Raw genomic sequence first — 10,380 nt, 5'->3', positions numbered from 1 at the left:
TTGTATGCTTTAGTCTGAAAATATTTTATTGGTGATTTTTTTTTTTGTCTTGAATTGAGAAGTAGACACATGTTTTCTCGTGATGGTGTAAAAATTATATTTAATTTTGTTTTTCTCTTTTCTTTGCGGTGCACAGTAAAAAAATTTGTTCGGTAATCTCTTGGATAAAATGAAGTATTGAAAACTTAAATAAATGAGAGTCTGCAACATTTACCTGCTAGTTTTGTCTATTTAGGGGGCATTTGTTGAAAGTATCCCAGGGTGCCAAGTAAAAGCACACCAAGCAGTAGATAGTAATAAACTTCTATTCTTAAAAAGTTTTTCGGCACAATAACAATAATATTCTTATTCTTATTGATGAAGCCCTCTAAGACATTGTCCTGTTTTTAGTTGTCTGCCTTTTTACATTTTCTTAATTCATTTATGACAAATCTTCTGAATCTTAGAATACTCATTGGTATTTACAATTAAAAAAAATTCCATTGTCTTTGTGAAGTTAAAAACCGGATTGAAGTCCCAGCAATCCGCAATGAGGTATCAACAGAATCTCTCTAGACGTCTTTACGTGTGAAAAAATTATTTACCCCTTTTTGTGATAATTTCCCATTTACAAAGCCATTTTTCCTATTCAAGTAGTAACGGCGCATCCCAGTTATTTTGCGGTTTATTGCATTTCTATCTCCAGATGATGGCGGGAGTAGTGTTTTTATTTCGTTCATCCGTCTCGTCATATTTCGAGTCCCATTATCCTTTCTGCCACTCCTAGGAAGTACACCATCTGAGCTATTCCAAACATCGGAGCAATAACAATCATCCTAGGTACTGCTCCTTTGTAGAAAGCCTTGATTCCTTCGTTTGTAAAGGTTTTCCGCACGCAGTCCACAAAGCCGTTGTAGGCTGCCTCGCCCTGCCCAGTCCTTATCACTTGAAGTCTTGTCTTCACCACATCAAGTGGAGTCACTGTAGCACTACCTATCATTCCTACATAAAAACAAAAGTGTTGTATTTGTTGTGAGAGTCTGTCATTGCACCGAATACCTAACCTAGCCTCCAATTATCATCCAGTGAGGGGAATGGGTGTGGTCTGGGCTGGGGGGCGGAGAAAGCGACTTTTTCCTGCTTTCTCTGCATTTTCCTAGCCAAATTAGTATGCTTGCCCTCTGGTTTGTACGCACTCAAAAAGGGCCTTCAGTTTTCAAAACTAGATTTCTGTTAGAACATTTACCTACGTGCAGACGTCTCCTATTTCCTTTGCTGCACGCAGGCTTCTTTACTAACCAAAGGGCAACAACTTCGAGCCGTTTCGCCAACTTGAAGCGATTTGGAGTATTTACTGCTCTCCAGGTCCCACAGTTTTGTTAGGTAACCGTGGGTAGAGAAAGAATACTTCCAACCGAAAGCCCAATTTACCGAGAGTTAAATTAGAAGGCGTTGTTTCTTGTAAAAAAAAGATACTTAACTTGAAACCTACTTGAAACTTTTCTAAACATCCTTTTTCACGTTCAAAATAGCTCTAAGCCTTATAGCCCTAAAACGGCAAAGCTACGATCAGTTGAGACGGCACGTATCCAAACTATGATTATAACCTTCAAAGATTCGCATTTGACTTTTTTATAGAAAATGCGCAATATAAATAATTAGTAATGATAAATATTACTCTTCCTTGTTGCGTTTAAGAAGACGTAAATCTAGTGCAGATCCTTTAACGATGTAAGGGGAGGGTGTGTAAGAATCATAAAAAGTGCAGCAACAGGAGCAATTGTTCCAGTAGAACGCTAAAGGTATAGGATGTAGAGGCCGCAAGTCCAGTGAAAATTACTTAACCCCTAACGTCCTTAAATGTAGAGTTTCTTATGTTGGAAAAAATGATTTCAGACTTTTTTGTGAAACAACTCACCCGCGACGCAGCCAGCTAACAAACTGTGCAGGGGACCTGGGTTTTCATTATGACCGCCACCAGGCTGAAACTGGACAACAAACGCTTGTATTAACTTCACCGTCGTACAGTATAAAGTCGTATAAACTGATCATTCTGTGTAATACTAAGTCAATGCCTTCTCTTCGAAAATCGAACGCCCACAGGGTGTAAAGTCCATTTAAATTGTGTCCATTCAAATGAAAGCTGTCGAGATATATTTTTTCTGTGGCATTGAGGTTTCTCGTCACGTCGTGGTTCTCACTACAAACGCTCACCTGTGTATAAAATCCCAAGCTACGGTGATTCAAACGAAAGTTACTGAGAATTACTTTCTTGTGCTACAGACCGTTATACTGTACATGACAGATAAGTGGTTCAAACTTTATGACCCGTGGATAAAATTCTAAAGTTGAAATCCTAAAGTGTGACAATACAGACGAAAACTTACTAAACAATTTGATAGACTATTCGAAGGCAAACTGAGTGTTAATGTAAGACAGCGATGATCCGTACAGCACAGAACAAGTAATAGAACTAACCTCAAGCCTTAGAAAGGCAAACAGAGGGAAGTATATACAGGAAAAAGGCACGTCCCTGGAAATACAAAATGACAAAAAAGGGTCAGGACAGATATATTTTCAGGCGAGCATTGAGTTTCAGTAGAGCTATACATGGTTAGGGTTGCCTATAGGCAATGTGTACCTTGCCAATGTGGCTCCAAGCCCTTTGTATAGGCCACTGATTCCTTTGCTTCTCATCAAGTCTTGTGCTATCTTCGCAGCGGATTTGGGCGCGGTGCCTGAATTGGTGCCAAAGGTCCTGAGATTTGAACTGGCAGTTGCCACTGCAGTAGTTGTATTAGCCACTCGTGGACTGGCTACAAGAAAGATGGCATGTCCTTGTCAGCTGAGATAAACTGAACTCGCGGCGACTAATAATAGGGAGGTCAAGAAGCTACTAAGGCGACGATTTTGGTACATTTCTTCGCCGAACTTGGCCAAGAAACAAAGCGAAATGGCCAAATTCAAGGTTTTGTGGAAAAAAGAAAAAGAGCACACGACGGTAAACTTTTCATTCTCTGTCTCAACGTAAACGCCGTTCCCACCTATTCTGTCACTGGATGGTTCAGCCACATTGTACAAGTTGTACGAATTGGAATAATCGCGAAGTAGTACAACTAACGCAAAATTATATTTTCAAGTGACGTTTCGTAGGGGTTGCCGTTGTAGTTTCTTAAAGTCCCTGGTAACGAGCACTACTACTACGACTACCACCCCTGAAGTAAAACACGCACGCGCACATGCCCACCGCGTGAAAACCACGAAATTTGTGCTCAACAGCTATGGGCGATGGCCTCTTACACTGATTTGTCGGACTCGATGAAAAAGTTTGCATCGGCAACCCGTGAAGAAAACCTACCGAAACAAAACCTTGCGTAAAAATCTTTGCGCGCTGCATATTGCAAAGCAGCGTTGGAAATCGTCGTGAAAAACAACGCTGTGTTGCGAATTGCCAGTGTAACATCACCCGGTTTAAGGGCTCGCAAGGACGGCGTAGCATTTATGAATCAGTTTCATAGTTGCTCGTGTTTGTGCGTTTGCGCGCCCAAACAGATTCCTTCCTCGTATATGGGAGTTTCCCCGCGTGCGGGGAGGGAGACAATTTTTCAATTCACTGGACCACGTCGCCTTTGCGAGAGAGGATTCCCTCGTTCAGAAGCCACAGCATTAACCCTCTTTAACGAAGTATTGTGAACATCTGACTAAGTTGTAAAACCTTTAGAAACAACGTTAACCGGCAGAATAAACTTACCCGTATTTTGTGCCCCCGCTACTTGAAGCTGTATTTTCAGCATCTCCATTGGTGTTGTAACTATCACCTGTGACATAAAATGGTGTTTAACTTAAAAAATAAAAAAAGTGAATACAACTGAATATTTCATATTTTGGTAAATATCTGGTCGGTTTGACCAATGATTTACATCAACAAAACCTCTTTCATTTCTTGACACCTCACTGGAACCCTTCACAAAGCAGTGTGATAATAGACTAACATTCAGAGACCCTCTGGCTGAGGGCTAACGCTAGAAACCTCAGTTTTTGTAAGTCACAACGTTTCTGTAGAAACACAACGGTGCCAGAAAAGAAAGTAGCAAACATTATGTCAGAGGAAAAAGAGAATTACCGGCATTAACATTTTTTGGCCTGTGAATTCTTTCCACATGCATTCATCGGAATTATTTTTCAAATACCTTTATTTTTTGTTTTCGAAGTGAGACATCAAAAACGCGAATCGCTGAGTTGCTTGAAGCCGGCTTGGTTTTAAAATATTGATTGTCGTTTACCGGCTGAATTTAATTTGTTCCTCAGTCAAAATACCATTTATATAAATATGAATTATTTAACCAACCTGACAAAACCCGGCTACTCCACCGGCGATCATTTCTTTGGATAAAGGTAAAGCATGCCTGTAAAAAAAGAAATAGCGGCATATGAGAGAACGGCAAGGGCACAGGACACAAACTGAAATGCCACCTGACCCGTTAAAGGTGATGTGTCGGGCCACACGATACGATTTTCAACGACGATTTCAGCAGGCTACGAGTTTTTTAATTGGCTATGAAAAGTTGCAGCGCCAAATCTAACGAAAATTGCGCAGAAAATCGTCCGCGCTCGTGTTCAATACACGGTGTCAACTTTCTACGCGTCAGCCGTGTTGTGCTAGAAATCGTCGTTGCATTGAAATCGTCAGTAGCATCGTCTTCTGACGAGTTTCTGGTCGGACTGAGTTTCTGTTTGTTGACTTGCCCGTTTGTCTAATATCTGTTACTCTTTTTCGGTTTTGTTTTATTTTGTTTTGAGGTTTGAGGGGTATTCTGCTAACAACTGGAAATCTAAACACAAGTTTCTGAAATAGTTTGGAAATCAACGACTGGAAACTTCCTACGCCCTCAACTGAGCACGATTTCCAGTACGGTATGAATTTAGTACTAAGCGACTCCCTCGGTCATGAGATGCAGGGAGAGGTTACAAGGAGATGTAGGATTTTACTTTCCCGGGATGCAAATTCTTACCTTTTTCCGCCGTACATCTGTCTAACTTGATCATTGACAGCAAGTTTTATAGCTTTCTCTGGGTTGATAAGCAATAAATTTACTCCCATGCCTATTAAAAGAAGGTACGAAAATTAGTCATATCGTTTACTGACAAAATCGAAATATTTTAATAAATGTACGTATGCACTTTGCAACTCGAAAACAATCATGATCTGTAGCTGCAGAATCTGCATTCTAGTCGCATCTTATTCACTTCACCTTTGTATAAACCTTGTGCACCCTCCGCTCTTGCCACTTTCCATAAACAGTCCACTCTAAAATAAGAAGAAGCAAGTGAGTAAAAGCGATGTGCTCATGTTATAAAATATGTTCCCAATATTCCTATAAAACTAGAATAAAGTTATGATAGATGTATTTTTTTTTCAGTCACATAGGCATACTCGGAATTTAAAGAAAATCCGAGTTCTCTCAGGTCGAACCTATGGCCTTTCGCATCTTGTGGTCGGGCTTTGACACTTTAAGTGCAAAATCGTTATTTCTTTCTTTCTTTCTCTCAGCCCAAATCCCCATCCCCCGACAAAACCCCTTCCCCTCACCCCAAAGTTCCAATGTGTGTGACGGTATGTGTGTGAGCTCTTTGTGCGTTGTTTATTTTCTGTTTGTTCAGTGTTTGTTTGTTTGTTTTTTTGTTCTTGTTTTGTTTGTTCTGTGATCCCGCTTATAAACTGGCTTTATTTCTCAAGTTATAGAAGTAGATATTTTCACAAACCAATAAACTCTGTTCCGTGACCCTGCCATTTTCGTCTTTGTTTCTTATTTTTCTTTAGTTTATTTCATTTCTTTTAAATCTTATTTAAAAAGTAGAAGCTTACTGAACAAAAACAAAAACAAAACCGACGAGTTTTCATCAAAACCACTAATCTATAGAGTCAGTTATTTCTTAAACATCACACCTGTTTTCTTTTTCTCATAAGAGTTCTGAGAATCTCACGAATTAACATGAGCTCATTTATGGAGTTAGTAAGAAAAAAAAAACGTTTAAATTTGATTATTGCTAGAAGGTGAACAAGTATTGCCTATAAGTTTAATTTTGAATCTTGACAATGAAAATAAATTGTAGTAAATAATTTAGTAACCTCTTCAATTATCTCAGGACTCAAGAGATTTCAGTTCAGCCAATAAACAAGTTGTGAGTAATGCCAGTTGCATGAATTTGCACTGTTTGAAATAACAAATAACGGCTGTATAAGAAGTCTATACATCACGTGTACGGAGGCATATACTGAACTGATAAGGACGCCGCCGTGCAATAAGGACTGTGCAATGACCAGTACAAGATTGATTCCTTATACTTATGTATACGGAATCCTGGGACAAATGTTTGAGATTCGTATATTTTCTTGGCATACACTTAACTGGCGTATATTTAACAAGTATTCCCCGAGCGAGCGTGCGTTGGATATGAGATGATAGATAGCCAACAAGGCGAGTAGCGCCGAGTTCAGTGGCTAAATCATCTCATATCCAACAAGCGTGAGTTGAATAATTGTTTTATTGGAAATAAAACAATAAAAAAATATTGTTAGATCTTGCTGATTTCGCTTTGCAAGAACAACCAGAAGACAACTTAATGGTCCCTATTTCTTGGCCATGGTACAATACCTCATATACAAGGGCCACTAAGCCAATCAAATCGCTGGAATTGCATTAAACAATGATCCAGTTTTTAATAATGATCACTGTATGGCCCTTATACGTCATGCCACGTCCTTATATTTTCCGTATACGACTTTGTGTACTGGCTCTGTACGACCTGAGTAAGGGACAGTAATTTCATGCAGTGTTGATCGAAATTAGTATATTTTCTCTTCGAGCCAGCGATTACAAAGAGATTTACGATAGATCAGAAATCGACACTGTGCTGAAATCAGTGAAATTTGACTATAATTTTGTTGCCAGGTGCATAGTTTTCCAAAGATCATTCAGCACCCCAGCCGTGAAAGGGTTCACTTACAAGCTTTTGTATTGCTTCTGAGCTCCAAGATTTCTTTGATCCTGAAGTCTTGTTTTGGCAAGATCCAGCGGGAACGTGCAGCTGACACCCACCACTCCAGCAATAGCGCCATTGAGAAGTTTGGCTGAAAAGCTAACAAGATTCACAGTGTTACGTTGTGTAACTTTTCACTTCACAACAGTGTCAAAACTCAAATATAATTACGTTTATAAAATTAACTTCGACCTGGGTGTGTCAAGCAAAATATGAAATTAATATTCGCACTTTGGGCCGGGTGTCATCCAAAGACTCAAAGGCTAGAACCACCTCTAAAAGTAATAAATATAACTTCAGAAAAAATACTGTTCGGCAGCTTTCAGTTAATTGATATAATGAGTACTTTAGGATCTCGTTCAGAGTCAAAAGCTAGAGCCACCTTTTACATCGTAACATCACACAACATGAAAGCACTACTCAGTAGCTTTGACACGCATATATCATCCACAGACTCAAAAGTTAGAACCACATTCATTTGATACACTTGTCTTTATCTAGAAATTTACTCTATCCTTCACTATTCCCAAACCTTTTAACCTTTTCCCCCATTAGTCACAGAACTCAAAATAATGGGCTAAAATATAACTTCTTGTTATTCAGGTCTAATTTTCTATGACAATGAAAAAGCGTTGACTTTATAATTAGGTAGGTTTAAAATAGAGTAAACTAATTAATACTTTATTCAATCTTACTTATATATATTTCTTTGTTTTGGTCCAAAACAACTTTCTTGTCTCGTGATGGGAATTTATTAAGCTTAAGCATAAATTCGCGTTTAATACAAAATTTCTCAGTTTTTCTAAATTTTACATTTCATTTGGCAGAGAAAAAAATATCAGTACCAGTCGAGAGACGATCATAGAATTATTCAGTTAAAGCTGAATTTCAGCGTTATATGTTGTCTAGATGCGGAGATATTCGGTGCATTGCGAATTTTGAACAGATTTTTGTCCGCGATTTCTTTCACTCGAGTATGCAGCACAGATTGAATTCAAAACTTCGAAATCACTGTGCAAATTTCCGATCTTCAAACAACTGTGACTGTTAAGTCAATTTTGCGTACAAATAAACAGATATCTTCAGTAAAGTCATGGCCGTATTCTTCAAAACTTGTACTCTGAGGGCACAAATGGGCAGATACTAGTCTTGAAACCGTTCAGACGGGTTGTCCTGGGTCGTAACACGATCTTTCCTCAGTTGCTTTTTCCTGCGAATTTTTCTGATTTAGCTTATGAACTCTTTGAGTCATTTAATAATTAATTAACTTCAGGTTTTCGCCTCTGTCGAGATAGTCTGCTAAAAACCGACTGAAAATTAAACCAGGCCAAGCAAATAAAACCAAAGGAATGAATATTTCACACTAGCTAAGTTTAATGTTTCCGGTTCAAGTTTTCGTTTGTTATTTCTGAAATATCGAGGAGATACTATTAGGTTAATCTTACCTGAGCTTAATTTTGCCTTACATGAAAGATTAAACTCAGTTTTTTTCTGATTTTTTATTGACGAAAAGACGTAAAACTAAGTCTATCCCACCAACTTGTCAAAAATTTTAATCGTGGTACTTTTGGTCGCCGGCCATCGACAAAAACATTTTCACTTGTCCTGATCAGGCCGGCTTTTTTTGGAATAAACGTCAACTTTTCTCAAGGAAATCTCGTTATTTTGGAATGAAGACAAGCTAACAGCAATTTTGTAACATTTAAAGATCAAAATTAGCTTATTAGTTCCTACCTGCGAGGTTTTTCCATGCAACGATTTCACTTCGCCTTGCCACACAATGTTCTTTCAGAACTACTCTAGCAGAGACTTGCTTGCTTCTGTTCCCGCCTTTGCTAATACACGCGCCACGCGCCGTCACGGTCCTTATTATCCAGTAAAATCGCTCGAAAGAACCTGTGACGCCAGAATGGACCAATTAGAAATTGCGTTATATTAGTGGCGCTCGTAAATGAAAGCGTAGCGGTATAGTGGGAAATTTATGAACGGGGAAAGGAAAGTTCCTTGGAGATGTGCGATACTTGAAAATGTTTTCGGAAAGGATTGATATAAAAATAAATATCAAAAAGTCTCAAAAATGGTTTTGAAAGAAACACAGACGTTTCGGGTATATAATCCTTCTTCAGTGTGGGGAAATTTTCCCGGACTGAGAAAATTTTAATAAACGTATTATTTACATTTATAAAAGGGACAGTGTTAAACTCGGGTTTTGATTGTTCTGGAAGAGTTTGTGGTTTTTAAAGTTCAAACGCACGAATTAAGCCACAGGAGCTGAGCTCTCGTAGTCGGCTCCCTCGTAGGAATTTGATAGATTGTTAGCCAATCAAAAGCCCTTTTATTCTTGCATTAGACAACGAGGGTGCTATCATGTAATGTCGTAACAAAAGAACAACTTTGCGTTCTCAATTACCCCTCAAATCATATCTACAACGATTTTTAAAACAAATAGGTAAGAACATTAGTCACGCTACTAGCCTGTTACTCGTAGCGTATTCTTTGTTTTGTTCTTAACACGTTTGGGCGTTATCTGTGCTCTATGAGAATACACAAGCTGAAGCAAGACCGGACAAATGAGATGTATTAATATTTGACATACATCGCGATACATAACTTATCTTTAATAGAGTTCATGCATGACGTGGTTCCTGACAGCCAGCCTATTTATTTTTTTATACAGGGCCGTTCTCAGTGAAAACCACTTTTGTGAGAACGCACCCTGTTTAAAGATTATTATTATTACTATTATTATTATTATTATTATTATTATTAATTATTATTATTATTATTATTATTAATTATTATTATTATTATTATTATTATTATTATTATTATTATTATGCTTGAAAATAGCTCTGTTGTGCTTGGAAATAGTCGCTTTTTTTAATCGAAATGAATTTTAAATATTAAATTGTAAATAGGTTTTAATAGCTCTTTTCTCTACTTTTAACTTGTAAATATCAATTTTGCTTGGAATATTATAATAAAGAAAGATTTAAATTTTATTATTATTATTATTATTATTATTATTATTATTATTATTATTATTATTATTATTATTATTATTATTATTGTTATTATGACCCCAAATGTCATAGGTTCATGTCACGCTTTTTTTAGTGTTTCTAATTAAATGGTCCCAATTTGAATTCTACAGAGAACTTTCCAAAAGCAAAAGAGACTACAGTAAACATTATGGAATAAAAAACGTTGGATTTTTTATTGTGGGTCCAACATTTACAATTTGAAACCGACTATATCTGAGTAACACTTATCAGCACTGAGACACACGTACCATCCCCGTGGTATGGCCAATACCAATTATATCTGAGCACCAGTTGAAATGTCAATTCACGCATCATT

At 37.7% G+C, this 10,380-nt stretch overlaps 2 protein-coding genes across 2 annotated transcripts in view; one reads left to right on the top strand and one right to left on the bottom strand.

Moving 5' to 3' along the window:
* The window catches only part of LOC146475009 (V-type proton ATPase subunit E-like), a 164,751-nt gene extending 164,538 nt beyond the window's left edge, over positions 1–213 (top strand). The window contains exon 10 of the mRNA XM_085116782.1: positions 1–213. This exon is cut by the window's left edge and continues 236 nt beyond it. The gene's annotated coding sequence lies outside the window, so the exon portion shown is untranslated.
* Positions 71–8,916, bottom strand: LOC146475008 (mitochondrial glutamate carrier 1-like). The gene is made up of 10 exons (XM_085116776.1): positions 8,755–8,916; positions 6,988–7,119; positions 5,232–5,287; positions 4,992–5,082; positions 4,328–4,385; positions 3,731–3,797; positions 2,621–2,795; positions 2,458–2,512; positions 1,898–1,967; positions 71–981 (listed from the first exon to the last, which is right to left on the bottom strand). Exons 1-10 carry the CDS (start codon positions 8,769–8,771, stop codon positions 728–730), a joined length of 975 nt encoding a protein of 324 aa, XP_084972902.1. The 5' UTR covers positions 8,772–8,916; the 3' UTR covers positions 71–727.
* Between the last annotated feature and the right edge of the window lie 1,464 nt (positions 8,917–10,380).

The sequence above is a fragment of the Pavona decussata genome, unplaced genomic scaffold, assembly GCF_977016875.1.
Source record: "Pavona decussata unplaced genomic scaffold, jaPavDecu1.1 SCAFFOLD_87, whole genome shotgun sequence".
Classification (NCBI taxonomy): domain Eukaryota; kingdom Metazoa; phylum Cnidaria; class Anthozoa; order Scleractinia; family Agariciidae; genus Pavona; species Pavona decussata.
Note: the sequence above shows the minus strand (reverse complement) of the source record. Positions and strands in the feature narration are given on the sequence as shown.

Bases quoted from the DNA above. Each gene is read 5' to 3' on its own strand.
- LOC146475008 (XM_085116776.1), bottom strand. The intron at 5,083-5,231 runs GTGAAGTGAATA...TTCTTTTAATAG, and splicing joins TGCACAAGGTTTATACAAAG to GCATGGGAGTAAATTTATTG. The intron at 1,968-2,457 runs GTTAGTTCTATT...TTTGTTGTCCAG, and splicing joins TTGCCTTTCTAAGGCTTGAG to TTTCAGCCTGGTGGCGGTCA.